This window comes from Pezoporus flaviventris, unplaced genomic scaffold (genome assembly GCF_033815535.1).
Source record: "Pezoporus flaviventris isolate CSIRO_AGI_PZ_B2104156 unplaced genomic scaffold, CSIRO_AGI_Pfla_v1 ptg000047l, whole genome shotgun sequence".
Taxonomy (NCBI): domain Eukaryota; kingdom Metazoa; phylum Chordata; class Aves; order Psittaciformes; family Psittacidae; genus Pezoporus; species Pezoporus flaviventris.
Window position 1 is genome coordinate 12,150,956 of NW_026892595.1, and position 25,068 is coordinate 12,176,023.

At 36.3% G+C, this 25,068-nt stretch overlaps 1 protein-coding gene across 1 annotated transcript in view; it reads right to left on the minus strand.

Moving 5' to 3' along the window:
* The window catches only part of MALRD1 (MAM and LDL receptor class A domain containing 1), a 246,978-nt gene that overhangs the window by 125,844 nt on the left and 96,066 nt on the right, over positions 1–25,068 (minus strand). Inside the window, exons 25-26 of the mRNA XM_061468304.1 lie at positions 19,627–19,874; positions 16,833–17,124 (exon numbers count right to left, since the gene is read on the minus strand). Coding sequence (XP_061324288.1) covers positions 16,833–17,124; positions 19,627–19,874 — 540 coding nt within the window. The remainder of the gene's footprint in view (positions 1–16,832; positions 17,125–19,626; positions 19,875–25,068) is intronic.

Here is a 25,068-nt window from a genome sequence, read left to right on the forward strand (position 1 = left end):
TTAATTCTCATAACTTAAACTTCAGTTCTTATTTTGTATTGGCATTGTGAGAAAGATAATTCATGGTTTAGAATGCCAGGAAACAGATTGGTGATAAGTATTTTCCAAAAGTTGTTAAACTAGTGTTTTTTAAGCTTATTATATTTAATGGTATTTAATGTTGGAAAACATTGTCTCTGTTTTCCAAATCTACATCCAATCAAATGAATGGGATAGTTTACAATTATCAAAAATATCATTAATAGACTCCTAAAGATCTGTTTCAAAATATTTTTAAAGGTCTTATTTACATTCACATATCTGGAAGCATATCTGTTCCTAAATCAAAGCTAGAGCTCCTGTACAACCATAATTTGGTATAGAGACCAGAGCAATTAATCAGCAGGCTAAGAGTTTGACATCCCAGGGATAGGGGCTCTCCAGATAATTTAGTTCTCTGAGGCTTTTCCTACAACAGTTACTCCATTGTCATTCTTGCTCTGAGTTGACATTACTGGAAGACTGAATTGTGTGTGTCCTCAACAAAAAAAAAAAAAAAAAAAAAAATTGTTAACAAGAGCATCTTTCCTCTAATATCTCACCAGTGTTACCCAAGGACAGAGTAAAATGCACTCATAACAGTTGATGATGCATGGTAGTAATGACTTGTCAGCACAGGCATGTGAAAAATGCATCTCATTTCAAAAGCAAAGCTTTGGATAGTCCAAGAATTTCTAAAGATTTTCAGAAGTTGAAGCTCTGGAAAAAAAAAGACTTAAAAACTACTACACATTAACAGCTCTTTCGTTGTAAATAGTCTTTTTTTTCCTATAACTGAGTGCAAACACTTGCATTTTTTGTTTTGCAAGCCTCTCAAGTACCTTGACATATTAATTTGCATTCTGTGCAACAGGAGGTTTAAAAAACAACAGCTTGAGTTCATTTGAAAAAGGGACTGAGAAGAAACCGTTAACCTTTTAAGCTTCTCCCATGACAATGGGCTGATGAAGGCTTTCTAACCACCAAAACCTCCCCAGTTTGTTTTTACCTTGTCCATTTCCACATATAAACACAAGAGAATTCCTGTCCAGTAAGCAGACTCAGTAATATTAATCCTTAGAACCATAAAGAATCAAAAAGATAAATAACAAAGAAGCCTAGCAGTGTTCAAGATTATTGTCTCTATCCATTCCAGAGCACTGAAGCATCATCTTTGTTCTGTTTGATGGCACTTTATTTTTTCTCATTATAAAAGTTTGATAATTTGTCAGTCACTCAATACACTTTAAGATGTTCCCAATCTGTGACACATTCAATGTACCCTAACATTGTGCTTTGCTGTATTTAAGGTTAGCAGAAATTCTCAAGGATAAGGGGAGCTGAAGGCAAGATGGACACTAAGTGCCTCTTCATACAAAAGTTATTGCCGCTATACTACAGGCAGGGCAAGGGAAGTCTAAAAACAATATCATAAAGAATAAAAGCTTCAGTCTCAAGTGCATTCACTCTGTGAAAAGAAATAAAAACCATGTTTTTACTGGAGATAGTCTTACCAGGTATTTTTAACTCCTCCACTATTGCAGTACTGGTATACTAATGCTGCCAGAAATGGTGCATACTTCCCCATGTTGCTCGAGCAATTCTATGCTTATTAGTCTACAAAACATGCTAGCAGATCAGCTTAAAAGGAAACTTTCAATTAATCTCTTCAGATGGGAAATCCCCATGGTGAATAAGAAGAGACCTATGCCTGGATGCATTGACAGATGCTCCTTCTATTGCAATACCATTAAGACTGCTTTGTTCCTCTCCAGAAAATTGGAACAATACAGTATGCATTAGAATGATTATTGCAGTGATAACCAGATGGTTTAAGCCTCCAACATACATATATGAGCTGACAAGGAAAACTGTTGTAACAGGATACTGATAATCGGAACATGGATATATCAATGCCTACACACAATCTTCCTTTTCCAAAGCCAAGTTAAAATTGAGAACCTATTTTCTCGAGGGTGGACAAAGAAACTCTAAGACAAAAAGAAATCTACATCTATTTTTTAAGCAAAGCTTTTTCAAAAATAATAGTACTCATATGAGTCTACTACAGTGAGAAAGATCAAATACTAACCACACTGAAAAGCCTAAATGACACACCTGAGTTTACTCTCAGGAAATATAATGAAATGAAATAAATAAATTTCATTTGCCATGCTCTGGCTCAAACAAACTAAACATAAATATTCACTTACTGAGCTCTTTAGCAAAGATACAGAATGAAGAAATGTTCCTTAGTTATAAAATCCGCAATCCTAAAAATACGTCAAACATCTAATTTTTTTTTTTTTCCCTTTTTTCTCTCAGTTTAACTTTTAGTAATAGTATGCATTTTTAGGTCGAAACGTTTAAACTCAGTCTTGTATATCCAGCTTCCTCCATCACATACAAGCCCTGTGCCATGTAAGAATATCTTGGTGCAGCAGATATGGAAAGAAGCCAGTTAAGCTGCCTTCTGAAGATCTCTAGGCTTGAGTGCAAGTTGTAGCATGTCCTAGAAGTGCAATTCAACAGCTCACCTGGAACACATTTTATAACACAATGACACGTTGCCTGAGCAGCTAAATATTATCGTGCTTTTGCAAAACCTGGACTGATGCATTACTGATGACATCAGTACCTTAGAGCCCAAAGTGTTTTAGTTGTGACCTCCAGTTTAACGGTCTGATTGCTATCTGAATGTCTGAAGGGTGGGAGAAGGTATGGTTTTTGCAGTTCCTGTTGCCTAGTGAAGACTGCTCAGTTGTTTTATTGTCTGGGTTTCCAATGGGAGAAAAATTTGCAGACTAAATCTAGAAGGCAGCTAGAAATAAAGCAGAAACTCATAAATCAGAGCAGTCTGAGCATGAGAGCTGGGGTGCACAAATTCTGAATAGCTGAAGTACGTCAGAAGAGAGTTTCTATTAAGAGACCAAAGGAAAACTGTGTAGATAATGAGCTAAAAGCATTCAATTATGTTATAACTCAGGCTGAAGGAGGAGAGATCTTCACTAGTTGCACTGGAATATGTCCATAATTGTCCTTTCTCTTTAATGTAGCATCTCTTTTCTACTAATTGTTCTTGTAAACAAGTACTTGTCTTGCTAAAATTTTGTTCTGTTTTAGTTTGTCAGTTTTTAAGTTCATGTGTTTTTCCTCTAATGTACATATTACAAGGGGTAATGGGTCAAAACTTAAACAGGGGAAGTTTAGACTGGATATAAGGAAGAAGTTCTTTACTATAAGGGTGGTGAGGCACTGGAATGGGTTGCCCAAGGAAGTTGTGAATGCTCCATCCCTGGCAGTGTTCAAGGCCAGGTTGGACAGAGCCTTGGGTGACATGGGTTAGTGTGAGGTGTCCCTGCCCATGGCAGGGGGGTTGGAACTAGGTGATCCTAAGGTCCTTTCCAACCCTAACCATACTATGATTCTATGATTCTATGTGTTCCTTTCACTTTCTCCATCACAATAGAAATGGTTGCCAAAGCATACAGTGGAAGGCTGAGCTGCAGTGCAGTGACAAACGCCCTTTGTACAGTTTGCCAGAGCAGCCTGATCAGACTGTACTCAGTAAATATGACAGGTGGAAAATGCTTCCCTCATATCCCACTCAAAGCCTGTGCAACCAGCTCTCATTTATAGTCACAGACTTGACTCTGAAACCACAGGGCAGGAAGTCAGATCAGGTTTAACTTAGGCAAGAGAAGAGAGTGGGCATGGAGGCCCAGAGCTTGAGAAATGCTGGTACCACAGCTGGAAAAATAATCCAAAATACTTTTGGAATCCCCTTCTCTGGCAAATAAAAGTATGAAAAAAGACATGGCTTATGCAGTAAAAGAACAAAATTGTCACTGAGAAATTCTATTATATGTCCACAAGACCTCAGGAGCCAGTATTTTCTTCGACAAGTTAGACACTACAAGGTGGTCCAGGAATGGTTTAAATTGATGTAAGACTGTTCACTATTCAAAGAGAAAGATAACAAATTATGTATATCTATTGTCAGTTGGGCATCTCTACTACTTATACATTTCAGTATATCCCCTTAAATCATTATTAATATCCAATAATACAAATATAAATTACAAATGAAACTGCTCTGGAGTATTCTCAGTTATGCACAAACAGGATGGAAGTGTTAAAGACCTACAAGAAACACAATTTGCACAGAATTTCTATTTAAAATTACAGCATTTGTACACAGCTGTGTTTAAATTCTTCAGCAATGCTTGAGTAATTGTCAGGTATAAGAGAAACTAAAAAAAGTCCAAAACAGATGAAAGTGAATCCCATGACCCTTATGAATTCTTCATATCTCTCATTCCTCAGAAGGAATACGTTTCAGGAATACTGTATTTACCATATTATATTAGAAAATTTTCTACCTATATTAGAATGCTACAGTGAGCTGAAGGGGATGTGATGATTAAAAGATTTTATTGATGTCTTGAACAGCCTTCCATACATCTTTTAGCCTCCACTGGAAAGGCCAGTGGGAAAATGAAAAAACGAGTTATGCTTGGTGGAAGAGAAAGACACCAACAAACTCTGTAATCATTCAGTATCTCAAAGAAACATAGCTTCTTTCCTCTGTGCTACAGTCATGTTTGTTCCCAATGAAAGAAAGATGAAAAATATACCTATAAAGTCAGTATGCGTGGTTTGAGGTGTGATTCTGCAAGTAACAACAACTGCATTTGGAACCTGTATGCTCTAACGTTATACTGTTAACATCTCCTAACACGAGTAAGTAGTTCTGTTCCTTATTTTTTTAGCTAGTATGAATAAGACAAATGTATGTTTTATCATTTAATGTTCATCCAATCCAGCACAATTATTTATTCCACAAAGCAATATTACCTTTATTTACTGTACCTCAATTCAGTATGTGTTCATGTTGAACAGCACTCTTTGAGGTAAGCAAATAGTAGCACATAGGTTAAGCAAGTGATTGAACAAGGAAACAGCAGAAAAGTTTGTGGTTGAAAAGAGGAACCTGATTGTTTTATCCCACTTCATAAGAACCTCAGTTTTTAAAAAAAATTGCTCAAATCACTAGGTCTAGTTTCCTTTTATGAAAGGCAACAACCTGAGGCAATTCCTCTACTTTCAATATAATCAGTAACTTTCTCTATTACTTTTACCTAAAGGCTATTTTTTGGTTTTCAGATAAGGAGCCTGCTTAGCATCTACCCTCTATTTATTCATGACCAGTTAAGGTACATTTATTTGTATGTAAGCTCTACCAACCAGCTTTCCTGATCATGGAAAGGAAGCTAAGCGAAATGCCGAAGAACGTACAAACAAATCTGAAACCCGAACCCCAATGCTACTCAAAAATTTCATAATTACCTGTCCCAAGCCTTCACCTGAAAGTCTAATGGCAACTGAATACTTTCTTACACCAATGTTCTGAAGCCTATCTACACAACACTAGACAGCTTCAAAATACAGAAGAATAACTTTATATATATGCCGTGACAAAATCATGAGAAAGACTTGTCCTGTGACATTTTGGCTTTGTGAAAAATTAGGTCTCACTAATTTCAAACTAAGCACCCAAATTCAAGATTTTTTTTTTTATTTTTTTTTAGAATATTTCTATAAGTCTTTTGAAGTTCATAAATTAGAACGCCATGTTTTGTACACGCTAGAATACTGGATGCTGGCCTTGCTAATCAAGCTCTCAGATGATAAATTTCAGCTCTTAGAACTCTATCTCCATTAAGAGTCAAATCTTATCTCAAAACTCAAACCAGGGTTATTCTTCAGGGACAGAATGAAAAAATTGTGGTAAGGCAACCTTACTGCTTTCGCTTCATGAGTGGAATAGCTTTTTGTCCAACGTAAATCATCTACTTGTAAGTCATCCTCTTGGTTGCATCTGTACCTCTCCTAAGAGCCACTACACAGAATCACATAATCATCCTTCACAGAAATTAATTCCAAAGGGAGTAAGTTGTAGGATGTGTATGAATCCATCTCTGTCAGTGTCTGGCACAACAGGCCAGCAATAGCTTTGTTTCAGAAAGGATTTTTTCCTCCTTGTATGAAGAGAGAGACAAGATTTTTGCTTGAGATAGTATTTATCAGGGATTTGTTATCCTATTACAAATACAAGAAAAAACAAAAACAAACAAAAAAAATAAAACAAAACCAACAAAAAAAGCCCCAATATAGTTCCTCTCTTGGATAGTGAATCTTTATTTGCTGTGTCAGCTACTGTTTATTCCTGATCACTAGACAAATTGTTACTTATCACCCTAATTAGCTTTTACATATCCCACATACATACAGAAAACATTTGTGTTAAGAATTATAAATAAGAGATAAGTAAGCTTAAAAGTTTATGATAAAAATCATGCTTGAGTTTATCATTACGGAATAATTATAACTTGCTATTGATACTGTCTCTTGAAAGGGGAATAGTGTATCTGTTACACATTTTCTCAGTAGGTAAACTCTTTAGAACAGATGTTCTGCATGCACAAAGCCTTTAGCTGTATGCTGGTTTTTGTTTTTTTTTTTTCAGAAGCGTGAAAAATGTCAAAATATTTTGAATATATAATAATATATTTTGAATATATAATCACAAGAAGAGATATTTCAGACATGTTTTCCAATTTTATGGTCTCAAACCATTTGAGAATTAGAAGTCAGTGTCTGCTCTATCTAGCGCAGCCCAAGTGATCATATACATATATATGCAGGGAAAAACCAAAAGTATGTGCTCCCTTAAGAGAGGTAGAGTAGATATAACTCCTGGTCTGATGGACATGCTGTTTTCCTTTTAGCCTCATGAAACACACAGTTAATTTTCACTCAAGAATTGGCTACTAAATAGCCACAAATAATTTGTGTTGATAAATATTGCATTTCTCATTAAAAAAAAAAATCAAATAGAAATTTGCTATATGAGAAACTATTTGGTCAAATTTAGACATAGAGTTGTTCTAGAGAACAATTTGTTTTGCACCTTTCATCTAAAACTAAACACTACCATTTTAAAGATTTTTTTTTCCACCCTGTCCCTCTGTTGTCTTTCCCCCTAAAATCACATATCTTTTTCCAATATGGTCTTCAGTACACATGAAAAAAAACCTAACACAATTATGCTGTTTTCATTAGCTACTTAATTATATGATGTATGCCTAGTAATAACAATTATGAGTCTCAAAATACTTCAGCTAAATAACCTGGATTGATTAAGCCAGAAACTAATATTTCAGTCATTTCTGTTGGTCTTTATTCTATGATCATTTATCATGGTATAAAACTAATGTTTCAGCTTCCAGTTCCATTCGGTTCTCTAATTAGATATTACATATTTAGCTTAGAAATATGCTATTACAACTCTTCAGAAAACTACGACTACTTTTACAAAAAAAAAAACAAACAAACAAACCTGCAATTTGTATCAGTAACTTTCTTCTGATGTAACACCTGGTCTTATCACATCATCCCCAAATTCATAGGCTGATTTTGTAGAAAATAATTTCTCAAGTCAGATTTCATCATGCTAGTAAAAGAATTTTTAAAATCATGTCTTTCAATGCTTGTGCATTCTCCATCTAGTGCTCCAGATAATGTGCATCAGCATATGTGCTCATAAACTGTATCGTTCTACAAATGTAAGCACACATTCAACTATTGGAAAGATTGGGGGGGGGGGAACAACCAAATAAACACCAAACTATAGAATTTGAATGGTAGAATTATGGAAACTATTTCATCTGTTCGGAAAATAATACAGGTTTTTCTTACAATCCCATATAACTGTAAATAGCTCCGTAACAAAACTGGAAAATATCACATCCTGCACAACTGCAAAGGCATCTGTTAGAAGACAGACATTTGGCTGTTGTGCTAGCAGCAGATCTTGTAACTTAATTCAGCCTTATGGAATGATATTTAATACAAATATTAGTTTGGAAACCTGTCTGTTAAACAAGGCACATTCTAGTCTTTGACAAAATATGTTAAAGATATTTACATATCCTCAAGCTGAGCTGTAATATCAAAGTAAATATGTCATATATAAAACTCTATGCAGCCAATTTTTATCAGGATAAAAATCTTGTACTCTTTGTCTGTAAAAAAACAGCAGTGCTGGAAGAAACACACAGAATATTAAAGTCTATCAGTAGTTTAATTACATTAAAGTCCTTTAAAAAAAAAGATCTCCAAAGTAAACACAGACTAAACATATCTTAATTAATATCTTAATTTCTAGCATTTTGAAAGCAATATTCTGACCTTTAAAATTTTCCTCTGAAGCTGACCTGGTATCAGATGTCTTCTGTGAAACTTTTGCACAGTAACACTGGAAACATTAGTTTCTATAGTATTATCTGTCAGAAACCATTCAGTTGAATCTGCCTTAAATGTAAATTTGCATCTCTTTAATGTCTCAGTCTTGAATACCTGCAGTATCCAGGTGTGCAATAGTTTTACTTTTTTTACTGCATGCGGTTCCATGTGTAAAAGCGGCAATGATCTGGTCTGAGTAGACAATAAAAGGAGAGACTGAGGGCCTGAGGTGACATCTTGTGAAAGTAGATGAAAGAAGCAAGAGGACTTCAAAGGGAGAAGATTTAGAATAGAAGAATCATCTAATTAATATAAAATCTCATCTCTCTAAGGTGCATGTAAAAGGGAAATGCTGATAGAGCCATGCAGAGTGGTTGCGGCCACTGAACATGGCCAGAAGCAGACATCATAGGGAAAGGACATCATGCACCACCATCCCACAGGTGCTTAGTCTACAGTTAAAGAATTATGTCTCATGTCCTGTAGATGAGATACTGCACCAGTATTAACGCACCAGCATTTGAGGCTGTTGACCTAACTGCTCATCACATGACAGTCATTTCTGTTTAAGGTAGCAGCAAGGCAACTCAAAAAGCATTTCTAATAAAGCAAATCTAAACCAGCCTAGGAAAAGCAAGATATCTGCAAGAGATTATGAAAATAAAATCATATCAAAAAGAGTTCTGAAATAAAAACTTAAATAGCATACAGCTCACAAAGAGAAATATACCTGCATGCTTACACATAGGCAACCTAAGTATCTAAGCGGCTACTAAAACTGATTGGGATCTGTTTCTACTTCGAACAGTGATCACATAATGCTAAAATAGAAACGTAGAGTTTTATTTGGTTGCCCATACACATAGCATTTCAAAAGGTGTAAAACATCATTCCTTGTTACCAGCTGCAACTCCTGAAGGGCGTATACTTTCCATACATCCTGTTACACACCTGCCAGCACTGTGGTGATTTCTTAGACACCCTCGTGTATGACAAACAACGGATGACTTTATGTGTGCAACGCAGTTGTGCTGAGTGTCTGGGCAGGAAAAGAACAATATAGTACATCTATTATAATTGGAATTTAGATACCTGACAGGTCTTGAGTACACACACCTAGGTGTACATGACATTTAATCTGAGTCTTAACTTGGAGCTGAATCCCACTGTAAGTATTTTAAGTCTTAGATAAGTCTGATAAAATTCAGATTTGCTTCAGCTAAAGATTCATTATGCACATTAAGTTGGTTTTATTTATCTCTCCCCTTCTCTCAGCTGTATTTTTCACTCAGATACCTAAAAAAATGCAGCACATAAATATTAAGGGCTCTCCTCAAACAAAGAAAGGTTTACTAAAATAGAAAAATGGAGACATATTCCTTCTCCACTTTACTTGAAGAGCTAGTTTGTTTTTCCCTATGTTCAGTGAAGACCATGCAGCCTCAGCCAATAACCTCCATCATTTTTAGTTGAGGACAACTTTCATGATTATTGTTGACATAGCATTTGTTTGTATTCTGGATAGCTGGAAGTTTCCAGAGACCACATCCATTTCTTCAATCTCTTCTTGTGTGAAGCACCTGAGGTGATCTGACTTACAAGTGTAAACTGAACACGGTCTTTCTGCACTCTGGAATTCTTTATACATTTTGGCAGTTAACAGTCTTTTTATACTTGTATATTAGCTTTGTTTATCCTACCACTAAACAACAATCCAGGCGCATACTGTGATAGTTACTTAGGTATCTTGTGAAAGCTACAGTATCATTCTATTTAGAGGCATATTCAGTTCAAAAGTATAACAACATTAAACACAAAATGAAAATAAGGCTGTGCAGTGAATTGCCTCAAAATTTCCTTGCTATAAAGTACAAAATATAAACTGAGCTTTCAAGTAAAATTTACAAATATCGTATAAAAAAAAATGCTTTGCTTTGTCTAATATATAGCCATCTTGAAAATGTAAGCATTTTAACCACGAAAGTAAAATACAGTTTAAAGAGAATATTGATAAGTCTGTGCTGACAAAAACACTTAAAGTTCAGCTTGTTTCCTACGGTTCGAAAGGGAGGGAAGAGAACACACACATATGCTTGCAGTCTTGACCACACATGCAAATTTTGTTCCAGGGTGTCTAGAAAATTTGAGTGTCTGACAAAGATGTACTGCACTAAAGGTAAAATAGGACTAGATAGTGTGAAATATAACTCTTTTTTTCAGATCACGTTTGCTGTTGCAAGACTTAACTTACTAGAAAAAAACACTAGATATTTCTAAGAATGCCCTGTACTGCACCATTATTTCTCCTCTTTTAGATGTGTGCAAAAAAAGTGATAATTACATTCAAGTAAGAATAATTTGTTAGCCAGTTCTTGGAATGCAAAGTAAGGCTACAGCTTTCACGTTCTTAGCTCACCTGCGCAGAGGCAGGTTCTGTGTGTGGAATATCTAACACATAAGGAAAGGTCTGAGCTAATAATACCATTATCACTGATGGTTTTGGAAAAGCTTAGATCTGGTAAAATTCTTCTTACTTAGTTGTTCTAATAGAGAGAAAATTAAAGAGCAAGGCTCCTTAACAGGGCTCTAGTTTCTATAGTATCAGGAATTCCTCTTGCATTTTTAGGAACAGTTTGCTTTGGTTAGAAAAGCTATTCCCATATCCCAGCTACCCATTGCCAAAGGAATCACCAGTTCATACTATGAATGTAGAAATAAGTACCTCACATGGTGCTTAGAGACTCACATCAAGCTACCAGCACCGAAAATTCATTTCTGCTGACATGATACTTGCTTGGAAAGTTTTAGAGACGTTAAACTGTTTTGTGAGAGTTTCACAAAACAGGTGCTCACAGTGCCCTAACTCCAAGAAACTTAGATGACATTAATCACGTTTTGTTGTCTAGTTTCTAGAATTTTAATATTTTATGGGCCCAATCCAGGCTCTGCTCTGACAGTGATTTTAATTACCCTGACTTGGAATTTAGCTGGACAAAGCTTCATAGAATCAGAAAGTACAATGTGAAAATCCAGGCTATATATTTTGTCTTATTCAGTGACAATAAGGGTAATTCTCTTCATAGCATCTGGACAATATATAGAGAAGTTGAATTCAAGTCACCTGCATGCATGACTACTATTAACTTTACTTCCAGCTACCAAACCAATCTACATATTCCACAGTATTTCCACCATTTTCCTGAAATGCACATGTGTAGCCAGGAGCAGGATAATGCATTCTTCAGTTTAGCTTGAAAAAAACGTCACTTGCAGTCTGGGAAAGGAAAACCACAGAGCTACAAAAAGCAGCAGCAGGAAGACAGGACAAGCAGTCCCTGTCTCCTGAAGAGAATATGAAAAATGAGCATCAGGACTGACCACACAAACATTTGAGGAGGAGAAGTCTGGTACAGTGGGCTGTTTCCCAAAGCATGACACTGTAATGATAACAAGCACACTACTGACTTCCAACACTTGCTTAGCTGCTGTGCTTCCTCGCCAGGAATAAATGAAAAGTGCTTTCGTGTCTGCCTGGTGCTGGTGTTGCACTCAAGGAGAGCTGGAAATAAAGCAGTGAAAGAAAGAACCCAGCCAGAATGGGCCAGGGAAGACGCGACAAGGGGTGGCGCTCAATGCTACAGAGGAGAAGTAGCAGGTCCCAGGGCCATGCTGGGGTCACTCGGGGCATCCAGTACCTTGTATCATGATATGTTTTGGGATACCATAGGGAAGTTTTAGTAATTGCAAAGCAGCACTCACACAGCACCAAGGGCTTTTCTGCTTTTCATGCTGTTCCACTAGTGAGCTGGCTGGGGCACAAAAAGTTGGAAAGTGTCACAGCCAGGATAGCTGACCCCAAATGACCAAAAGGACATCATGCTCAGCAATAAAAACTAGGGGAAGAAGTGTTGTAGGTCTGGATCTACTCACAAATACTAATTTTGTGTCTTTGGATTTGGGGGTCAGACATAGTGCTATATGACTGCTATTGGGAGCCCAATCAAGTATCTTTACCTAGGAGACATAGCAGGTAAGATTAATAGTAGTTTCAGGATAGCTATGTTTCTCTCTGTACTGTATGACAGATATGACTTTCCTATAAACCCTGAAACATAGCTGCCAGCCCCAGGCAGGTGTGTCAGATATCTTACATGATGGCAATGGAGCTAAACAATCACAGTTAAGCAAATGAATTGCATCGTGACTGGCAATGAAATGCAATGTTAATTGAGTTATACAGATTAGCACAATCTGTCTTCACATATGAGTGAGGAGCTCAAGTCACTACCACTACTAGCAAGTGACACAGCAGAGTACTGAAAATGTATCAATATCAACCCAGTGCTCAAAAAAGAGCAAAGCAAATAAGACTTTAGCATTTATCACAAAACAGAGCAAAGAGAAAAATAATAATTCTGTTACAGCATTATTCCACTGTTCACTCAGTTCCTAAATACCCTACACAAACCTGATTTTATAATCCCAAAAGATTACAGTAGTCAGAGAAAGGACTTACGGATTTATATGGAATAGTTTCCATATAAGAAGTAAGTTGGAACTCCTTCAGTGTGTAATGTTGCTTAAGGACAGTCTCATAGAGACCGATGTGGCAGAGGTGGGTTTGTCTGTTGCTCATCACCATTTTCAGTAAAAGATATTATCAAATAGGAAACTCTGAAAACAGAATTGCTTTCTCAGCAACTGGCAGACCTACACAACTGCTGCCAAAAATGAGGAGGAGGCTAGACTTTTGAATGTGTCCCCACTGAAACTAGGCTCTGTATACAGAAGGCAAATAGATTAATGTTTACTACGTATGCAAAACCGTGGTTCATAAGGTCTCCTAAAAAGGAAATGTTAGGAATATTAGGAGGAAGCATCCTATACACCTGTCCTCTTTTGGTTCTTGCTCAGCATCTTATCCTGGAGACAGGATAAGTGAAACAGACCTTGATGTAATCTCTTGTAAATATTCCTCTCTTCTTAAAAACACATGTAACACTTCAGTGACTCTCTTTTAACTTGTTGGAAATAGTACCTGTCTGCTCTACAAAACTGAAGTCAACAGCCACCAGTTCTTTTGTCACTGGGAATAACTTTCCTCCCTTGTAGCACGTTAATCTGATTAGGCAGCCCTTGGCACCTGTTGTATTCCCAGGTAAGTGGTATGGAGACATGATCAGAAACTCTGATGCAGGGATCATCCATTTTTATAGCCAGTAACAACACTACAGGAAAGAAGAGAGGGAAGGAGATAGAGGGCAAGCAAATTTGGAGATCATGTAAGTTACTGTCAGATCCATGAAGTCTCTTTTGTAAAAAACATATACATATAAAATATGACTCATGCAAGTGTTCTCACATTTTGTAGGCATAGTCAGTGAGTATCTGTTAATCTGCGAACATTCCTGGGGGGATCATATAACTCCTGGATTAATGTGGGTACAGGCAGCCCCTAACACAGGGCAGAGTCTAACTTGAGAATCTGGCCACGCTGCAGAGACACAGCAAAAAACATAAACAATACTGTTAGAACAGAACTTTCTTTGTCTCTTCCTTCACACAAATCCTTTGCAGGACATAAGCAAACCCCAGTGTTCCTCCATACACTGTTATTCATAAAGTGAAGAGTTGATAGGCACCAGCCTAAACTGTTTATTGTTCCTTCCTCACAGCATTTTAAGTGGCTCTCAGTGGTTTTTCCAGTTCAGTGTCATTGTTGCTAAGCAGCATCATGAGGACAGGTCTACAGCATTCTTTCAGACTAAGTGCAATGCTTTCAAATTTTTCTTTTCTAGCTGTCCAGTGCTTGCTTTCAGCCCTTAAGTATTACTGCAAGTTTGTCTAGAAGAAAAAAGAAGATCTTCAAAGAGTTCACATAGAGTCAGGGAACAATACTTCCGAACAGTGAGTCTCTGTCATAGATAGGAATATTTAATGATGTTATTCTATTTAGTCCTTACACTATATCCATTGCCCTAGCACTTTATGTGCAGAAACAACAACCACGGACCGCTTCAATATACTTTTGTTACAAAGTGATATTGCTTATAAGATTCAGAAGTATCTCCCTTGCTGAGTGCATTACAATGAATTCTGCTGGAGTTTTTTGTGGGTTTTTTGTTTTGTTTTGGTTTGTTTTTTTGTTTTTGTTTTTTTTTTTTTTCTTGGATTTGTTTTGGTTAAAAAAAAAGACTTTAAAAGGTAACTGTATCAGATTTTCATTTTCCTCTCTTTATGTGGTTTATTCAGTTTGCTGAATACCAACTGGAGATTGATATCTCTTAAAAAATTTCAAAGCTCTTCAAATTGTGGGAAAATAACACCGACTAACCAAACTTAATTTGTGTGAAGAGAACGGGAAGAAGACATTATGGTAGTTACTATTCACTGTGGTATTTTGAGTATCTGAAATGAAGAAAATATTCCTTGCAAGTTCCAAGTAAAGGAAACACATGTCCAAATATAATAGAAGAACCATATAAAACCTGTAGAAAAATATGCATCAGTATCTATTCTGTATTTTTATGTTATGAGAATAGACCTCAAAATCTACAAATCTCTCTCTTAAAGAGAAAATATTTCAACTTCTTTCACAAATATTCTCTCTAGATGGAGAAAAGAACAGATCTCTACTGCATGATGGTTTTAATCTTCAGAAACTTTAAAAAATTTGAGCAATGGATATAGGTGTTTCACTTATGGTTAAACTCTATCTCTGCATATAAGCAGAAAAGTCTAGGAGTCCAGATTTTTGCAGTTGATCATCATAGTCATTCTATATGTCTCTAGTTGATAAAGCTACATCACAGAGCACTTTTCACTGCCTCCAACATGCATTTTGTCACTGTTCAGAACAGTTCTGTAGGCAGGAATAAATTTCATACTCTGCTTTCTTAACCCATGTTTCAAGCACTGATCTGAACAGGTATCACTGCAAATAGTAGCTGCATACTGGAATACTTAGTGACTAACATCAACCTCTTATCTAGAACAAGCGAAAATTATTGATATAGAAAAGTTGGTTCTTTATAAGATTCACTATAAATTCATCACTCTAAGAATGAATTTAGACCATAATCTCAAAATGTTGTGAGTCTACAAAATACAGAAAGTACATCTTAGATGAGCTACACCAAGAAAGGTGTCTCTGGTGGCTTTTTCCTGAAATTTTAATAGCTTTTTCGTTACATAATTCATAAAAGTATTTTGGAACATCCTTTGCTATCAAGACCAAAGTTTTAAAATTCCTAACATAACCACAGGGACTTGCACCTGCCATTAAGGGAACATTCTGAAAACATCAAAAATAAAGAATTGAAAATTTCAGCCAGTGTTTCTTTTGGGGTTATATTCATATAAAGCTGAACTTTAAAATACCAATCTCATTTGCAATAAATTTCCATGACTGTTTTGACAGAAGTAGGAAGCCAATATTATATACTGTAACTGGCAATTTATAAGAGATCTATCTGGAAAATTTTGCCCATATCTTTCCTGCTTATCTTGTGCACAAAGTACAATGTAATTTCTTGGGTTTGATGCAGTCTCATCACTGTTATTTCCCAGTGCCTGAGCAGTGCTTAATGATATGCTAAAAGGAAAACTACTCTTTAGCAGCAGTAACAAAGCAAAGCAGCTCACACAAATTAATGGTCCATTCTCCCAGTAGTCCTTGACATTGGAAATATTAACTTTGGTTTATTGATCAGAAATACAGAGAAGTGGGATAAAATGACTTGCTGCAGCCATGCAGATAATTTTTAGTAGGCCCAGGAATGAAATGCATCTCCTAAATTTCACTTTGGGGCTTACATTTCAGTACCTCTGGTGATAAATGTGGAAAGAGGAAAGATATCTATCCTGTTCTGTCAGAGCTTCTCTTTCATCATTTCATCATATTAGTAATGAGCAACATCACTGCTTTCAGGAGCAGCTCTTGGTTTAGGATTATTGGGATCCAACCCCATCAGACTTTATTGTTTTGGGCAAGAGTTTTATGAGTCTTATTTCCCTTATGCAGTAAGTAAGGATAGTGCAAATATTTGCACCAATACTTCCCCCACACCACATGGGAAGTAGATGGTTATCTTGCCTAAACTGTATCAGTAGGAGTTCCTACTTGCCAAAAAACATTAAAGCCTGCTGGCTTTATTACAATCTATCTATGCTGGTTCTGTCCCACTCAGTTCTTTCTTTTACAATAACCATATTTGACAACTATTAATAAACAAATCCCACTGAATTAAACAAGATATTACCTAATTATACATGGCTGGACAGGAAGTCTTGCAGGTGCACAAGTTCTGACTTAGTACTTAAACAATTACTTCATAAAACATTTTTACTAGAATTTCAGAAAGCTTCTTAGAAGCGTGTTAATTTTCAACATTTCTTTAGCAAGACGTATTCTATTTCTCTTCTGAAGGAGAGACAAAGGAATGAAATCAATGCTTCTATTCATTCTTTACAGACTTAGAGACAGTTTACCCATAGCAGGAACATACCTGTTGTGGGCAATGCCGTGGTATCTGCTGGAAAAAACTCTTGGGATGGTAAGCACTCCCTGGAAAATGTGAGGTCATCAAGTGCTATGCCATCTTTGGGACCTGTTCCAGCTATCCCTTCAAAGACAACTTGGAAATCTTCATCTCCAGCCAGGATCAATGTCTTGCTCTGCCAGAAATTACCCTGGTTTCCAGTGAGATTAAGGAGAATTTTTTCATGTTTTGCCACAGTCCTCTGGTAGACAATCAATGATCCAATGTGATCTCCATACATATGGTAATAGAAGAGTATCTGTAAGCAGGAACAATAGCATCAAGTACAGAATAGATGACTTCAGACACATTCTGCTGTTGTGTTCACCCTAATTAAATCAAATGACATTAGTAGCATTCAAAATAGCCCTTAATTTGATGGATTCAAAAATTACTTCATTGAGACACACACAAGACTTACTAGTGACGATTTTTGAAGTAAACCACACTTTGAAGCCAGCATTACAATACTGTGACAGATGATATTTTATCCCTTTGAATAACCCTTGCATATGAGTGGAAAAGAATGAAAATACTTCATAAGGAAACAGAGGAATGGAGCAGTGCCGTTTACAATATTATAGAATCACAGAATGGTTTGGGTTTGAAGGGACCTTAAAAATCATCTCATTCCAGCCATTTGCAGGGAGATCTTCCACTAGATTAGGTTGCTCAGTTTACTGAAGTTTTCTGGTTATAAATGTGCTTGTGCTAGATTATAGAGTGTCTAAATAGAAAATCTTCTCTCATCTAATATGGGACCAAAACCTCCACATGGACTACAGAAATGCAAAACAATAGCTAAAAAAGACATAAGAGGACCTTGGATTAGAAACAGTGATTTATTTAGTAAAAATAGGTAAAACATGAAATATAAAGTAAAGTACAACTTAAAAAAACACTGTGAAGAGTAGTCAACATTAAGTATCTCAGTTATTTTCAGTTCAAGAGCAACAAAGGAATAGTTGCATTTAATCAAATTAATACTCAATCTAGTTCAATATCTTGTTTCCGACAAAGATCAGAATATTTCCAAGAATGATGTAGGTCCTTGAAAGAAGACAATTTATGCTATAATATGCAAGAAGATGTCTATAGCTCAAATTTCTTCTAATGCACAGCAAAAGCATTAAAGAATGAAAACCCTATCTTATTTATTATTGTTATAAAAACATAATGGCAAATATTATTATACCCATGTAAATTTAAAAGTCATGTCCCTTTATGTTATTTGATGCTGTAGGATTTCGTAGATTTTCACGGATTTTTTTTTGTTTGTTTCCAGTAAAGCCATCAAAGGCTTTGTGTTATAATTCTTTTGAAAGCTTTATTGTATTTACTTTCAGGATGTCGTCTGTGCAGTGAAGTAGTCAAATACAGGTTTTCTAAGTCAGTTTCTTGTATGGAAATAGTTCTATTCACCTGCCTGTTTCCTGTCCTGCAACTACTCTGTTTCTCTCAAAATCCTTCATTAAATGAGGTTTGTCTATCCAGTATATGTGTATATCTTTAAACTATATAATAGTTATTACCTTTTAAGGATTAATTATTTTTTTCTGCCGCTGAATTTTGTTTGATTTTCTGACTGTCGTTAAATTCTCAGCAGACATTTTAAGAGCTGCCCACCACACTGCTCCTGACTGGCTACAGTTCTTTTCAAAACTATCAGACTGTATTTCGTATGTTTGCCTTTTACAATCATTGAACTCATTTCCCTCCTAACCTCCTGCACCCAACATTACTTTCTGGATGTCACATTTATTTGAAATACCCGTATCTCAATTACACCAAACAATTTTATATATTGGTGTTACAATACTGATCTTCTGTTCTGTTTCATCATTTAGAGATACATTTTACAGCAATAATGCTATGTACAAACAAACAAACAAAAAAAAGCTATGTCCAGATTTAATTTTAAGCATTAAGTTTATCCACTTGATTGTTCACTTGAGCCAGCTACTTGATAGATGCATAAAAGTGAACTTGCAAAATGAGACCTCTGAGGACAAAAATATAAATTAAAATAATTACATATTCTACTTTATAGGCAGAAAGTCAATAAATTTTACATCTTCTATAAATATAAAGATGGTGATATCATCTCTCAGGCAAGTTACTGGAACAGTATCTCCTGTCAATAGATGGAGTAAGAATTCCAAGTGTGGCATCAGTAATGGAGATGCTCTAATTCTGCATAGCAAAGTGACTGCTTTAGGGCCAGATAATTAGAAAGCTTTTGAGCTTACTTAACTGAGTAAATTTAGATAGCCAAACAACATCCATGTTTCCAAGTTAGGCAGATCATTATGTGTTAATAGCAAAATAATTAGCAAAGTAAAAGCCTAACCTCTTTATCCTAGATTCTAGGCTGACATGCAACTTTGACCACTCTGCGTTTGTTCACCCTTTCTTTCATATTTAATCACTCACAGAATGGTATAAAGTAGTTTTAGGGATCATCTGATCAGTTAGGATGAGTGTTTCATAAGACATATTCTAAATCAAACACCACATTCACTACCAACTTCATCTGAATCTGTCAGAGTACTTATTTACTTGCAGAAATCATTCTTCTGCAACAAAATATGTTTTCTTATGATTTCAAGAAAATAGGATCAGACCCTGACTCTTCTGTAACATGCTTGGTTTTGTCTCAAGAAATATTTCAATGATCATCTTTATTCATTTTAGGAGTGTTATCTTGGTCCAATGTAGAACTCAAATTCTGCACTTCTGCTAGTACCACACCCCCACATACCTTGCAGTTTTTATTCCGTCTGCTTAAGACAGGACTGGAAATTCTAGCTTTCTGTCCTGACAGCTGAAAAAATGAGCTCTTTATAAAAATATAATGACCAGATGGCTCTTGCAATGTATGATCAGTAGCTGGTTCAGTGCCCATTTTTGTAGTACTGCTAGTTCTGAGGTTCCAGTCAAAATCATCACTTTCATCTTGCTTCCATCCACAAAGATCAAACTCAAAATTGCAGTTCCCAATAGATGTACCTGAAAGACATTTGCACACATATGAACAGAGATTTGTTTTCAAGAAGTTAATTAGGTACATATATTACAACCTTGAACTCAAATCCATAAAAAAAAAAAAGCTTCAAAATTAAAAAAAAATGCATGTATCTTATTAAACAGTACATTTATAATGTTCTAGGATATAATAAAATACCTATTATATAATATCACAGGGATTTTAGGTATATATCTAATTTTATATACATCTAATAATAGATAGAGGAAAACTGCATATATGTGAGGTATGTCTTAGGCTCTCGTTATTATGGTCAGAGTTCTTGGTATAAAAGTAACCAAATATAGCAATCTATTTTAGATCAAGCTGAATGGCTCTTTAGGGTCTAATAAGGAGAGGTCAATTGCTACCCTCCATAGGACACCCAAGAAAGCTGCAGAAAACAATTTTTTTTTTGGAGGAACAGGTTACGGTCATGTGAAAATGATAACAAATGCGTGTATTTAGGGAACAGAAACCCTTTCAAATTTTTTTATTGAATATCATAAAGACACATACAGTTAAAATATAACTGTAGGTGTGCTAACTTTGACCTGAATCACACCCATAGTTTACTTTTGCAGGTTTCCAGAAGAGCTCACACATGTATTTTCTTAACCAATATGCAAACATAGATGATTGTATTTAATGCCTAGAAAAAGAGAAAGCAACCATAATTTGGGTTGATTTTTATATGAAACCATGTGTATGCCCTTTACTGATTTTCCAATCTTGAATGTCAAAACAGACATCATGGTGAGCCAACTGTGCATATAAATTAAAGTTTAATCAATTGCCCCACTCCAGAATTTTAAGTTGTTTATATTTTTTTCCTCAATGCATTTATAAATTCATTCTAATGATTACCAAGTAAGACTAAACTTGCTGAAATAAACTGGAATTTCAGCAGAGCCTTCAAGGGACTTTTAACTGTGCCCTGAATATTCTTACTATTTATTATACTATTGCTGGAAAGGAAAGTGCTTTGAAGATAAATTTGGAAACCATACAGATCATTTGGCCTGATAATATAAGGAATTACAAAAAATGTAAAATGTTAACAGAACCTCTTGTGATAAAGTCTGATAAACTTTAGCAAGTTAAAAGTAGCTTTTATTTAACTAGCAGCTGGTCAGAAAACTCAGTAATGAGGCCAAAAGTCCATGCAGTCTACCCATGGACCAAAGCAATTCAGACAGACTACATCTAAAATTTCAGGCTGAAATCAGATGCAAGATTCCTTCCATGTATTTTTCTTTATGGAGGTTATAAGTGTAAAAAAGAAGCTAGAAACATTTGCTTAAAAATAACAACTGTTTAGCAAAAATAGCTTCACTGTCTTTTACCCTTGTCTGCAAATATGATGCCATCTGAAATAAGAATTAAAAATACCCAAATCTTATGTGCTGAGTATCTTTATCATTTATGCAAAACACAGATTATCGTTGACCTCAGCCGAATGTAACTTCCCATAAAATTTGTCACTCAACTTCTGCCATATGATCATTTAATTACTTAATATTTCATGATCCCTGTTAAAGAAACTCCTTCCATTACTTACAAGTTACATCTCAAGTTAATAAAATTCATGCATGCAACAGAACATTTTTTTTTAAAGAAATGTTTTCAAGAATCAAGACCATAAGGCACAAATACTGAACATCCCAGGTAGTGTTCTATATATTGCATGTTACCTATCTGAATTTTATGCCCTTGTAGGATCTCTATAGTCAACAAAGAAAAAACTCATATCTATAGGACAATTTATGTAATCTAACTAAAACAACCCATTTTTAAATTACATGTACTTTTCATCAGTGAGTTACTCCACTGATTAAAAAGAGAACTTGTGGCCGCATGCAAAGAGTTGTGGTCAATGGCTCAATGTCCGGCTGGAGATCAGTAACGAGTGGTGTCCCTCAGGGATTGGTGTTGGGACCGGTCTTGTTCAACATCTTTGTTGCTGACATGGACAGTGGGATTGAGTGCGCCCTCAGCAAGTTTGCCAATGACAGCAAGCTGTGCAGTTTGGTTGATACACTGAAGGGAAGGAATGCCATCCAGAAGGACCTTGACATGCTTGTGAGGTGGGCTGATGCCAGCCTTATGAAGTTTAACCATGCCAAGTGCAAGGTCCTACACCTGGGTCGGAGCAATCCCAGGCACAGGTGGGCAGAGAAGAGATTCAGAGCAGCCCTGCAGAGAAGGACTTGGGGGTGTTGGTTGATGAGAAAATGAACATGAGCTGCCTTCAGTGTGCGCTTGCAGCTCAGGAACCCAAAGGTATCCTGGGCTGCATCAAAAGGAGCATGACCAGCAGGTCGAAGGAGGTGATCCTGCCCCTCTACTCTGCTCTTTTGAGACCTCACTTGGAGTGCTGTGTGCAGTTCTGGTGTCTTTAGCATAAAAAGGACATGGAACTGTTGGAACAAGTCCAGAGGAGGGCCACAAGGATGATCAGGGGACTGGAGCACCTCCCGTATGAAGACAGGCTGAGGAAGTTGAGGCTGCTTAGCCTGGAGAAGAGAAGACTCTGTGGAGACCTCATGGCAACCTTCCAGTATCTGAGGGGGGCTTATAAGGATGCTGGGGATGGACTCTTCATCAGGGACTGTAGTGACAGGACAAGGGGTAATGGGTTCAAGCTTAAACAGGGGAAGTTTAGATTGGATATAAGGAAGAAGTCCTTTACTGTAAGGGTGTCAAGGCACTGGAATGGGTTGCCCAAGGAAGTTGTGAATGCTCCATCCCTGACGGTGTACAAAGACAGGTTGGACAAAGCCTTGCGTGACATGGTTTAGCGGGAGGTGTCCCTGTCCATGGCAGGGGGGGTTGGAACTTGATGATCTTAAGGTCCTTTCCAACCCTAACTGTTCTATGATTCTATGACCTTAGGCAGCCTGCTTAGAAGCTAGAGTTACAACAAGCAGTGCACTTGCGTATTTAATCTTAGGTAGTAGACACTTCTGTGAAGAACTATGAACTCTTAGTGAAGAAGAAAAGCAAAGGTAATGCTTTTGTCTTTGGAGCAGTGACAAGGGGCTGGTGAGTTAGTCTACTTTATGAAAGTTTATTAATTTAAGAAAAGCAGTTATCAGTAGGCATATTGATCACAAAAGGTCTAATGAATCTCTGTAATAAACTAAGTAATTAAATCAAACAAAATTTAAACTATTTTAAGTCACTCTCAACAACTGTGCCTAGATGAAGAAGTACAGAGCTATAAGTGCAGATATGTAGAGCAATACGCTTGACATTGAAAACCAGAATATATTTAGGGAGGATAGCGAAGGAATAAGGACTGAAGAGCTATAGACTGGTCCTGCAGGCTGAATGACCACTAATGGTTAAAATCCATTTGATGCACTCCTGGAGCTCATCTTTTATTTTCTAATGAAAAAATCCTAGTTCATATGCTTGAGCACACTCTACAATACAAACTAAATTGTAATAAATAGGGATAACTGAGACATTTGCTTCAGAAGCACACTTATGACCTAAACCAAACATTAACAAAGCTTAGACAAAACCAGATGTCTAAAAAGTAGAGCCTTCTGCACTGGCATTAATCCATACTTCAGGTTGGAATAACGCTACTGCCCCCATAGCTTTTTTTCACAAAATTTAATTTTCTAGATCTCATAAAATACCATTTCTACTTCAGGGAGGCATGCCCAACTCAATCCAACCAGAGCTGCCTCAGAGACCTTCCTCTTATACTCTGATAACTTCAAGCAGCATAAGGTAAACCCTGACAGTTTTTGAACAAAGTGAAGGAGTGCTACCACCCAATGCCTCTCCAGCACTGTTGTGGGTTATTTTGTTTTCATATACTTGTAGTACGAAAGTAGTATTAGTGACATTATAGTTAAAGAAAACACTGAGAGTGGATCACTCAGTATCTAATGGGATAATTTCTGAGCACTTGACAAACCAATGTATCTGTTAACATGTATACTTCACTTATTTTAGGGCACTGACATCATGTGACTAGATAGAAGGAGCCATCAACAAAGTAAACAAAACCAAGGCACAGATCTCTCGATAGGAATTTAACAGATTTATGAGGCATGGTTTATATCTCAGCAGAACTGGCTTTATCTAGACACTGCTAATTAGACTTGGAGAATATCATCATGTGGTACGGTCCTGTGTATATTCTGGAGTTTGGGGAATATAATAGATTAGGGTCTAATATCTTTCAACATGGTGCAGAAAAACTTCATTAACTAAGGTACGGTAAGTCTTCATGCACACAGCAAACTATGTTGGCAGTTAAAGCAAGTAATCCAAGAAGGCCTACTGCTAAAAGCTACTTTATAGATGTTTGGAAGCTGCACAGTTTTTAAGTTTTTTTTAAACACAGTCACTGTGCCTGGGGAAAACTGCCTTTTTTTGCTCCCTGTCCTTGAATCTACCATGCTTTTCGCTACTAAAGCTTTTGCCAGGCTTCCTAATTTGAGGTTTTCAAGCTACAGCTCTAAGGTTCAGCAGTGAGGAAACTTCTCTGACGGCTGCAAAGAATGAAGAAACTCCACAAAGAGTGGAAATATGCTTTTCCTACCACTACATCCTCTTTGAAGGCAGCCTGCTTCATGATAAATCTGGGAAAACTGAACAAGCATTTCCCTGTTAAGTATAATTTCAGCAAGTGCTGTATCATATATTTCTAATTTATTAAATGTATGACAGAGGAAGCATCAAGAAAAGAAACCAGCACATAGGGGAAACTTAAAGCAGCTCAGTTATTTTAAAAACAAAAAAAAAATAAAAGGGGAAAAAAGGGGAAAACAAACAGTCTAATTCCTGACATCGCTACTGAAAATGTTGTCAAAGAAAGCTCTCCCAGACCTTACAAAGAAAGTCATAATTGGTCATTAAGCATTTTACAGCACAAGTACACGCTATGAAACGAAATAAATTTCTTTATCTGAGGCAAAGCCCATGTTGATGTAAAAGTTTCATCACAGACATCCTGTGCTCTTAAGGCTCTGCAATACCTCATTGTACAACTTCCTGTTAAAATGCAGTCAGGTTTTTTCTTTTTTTTTTAATTACTTTTTACCTTTTTTAAACCTATACATAGCAATAAAAAGAAAGCACTTTACAGGAAGGAATTTTTTTTTGTGAGACTGTTTCAGTTCACTTCTTTTCTAGCAGGCAATCAAAATTAAATAC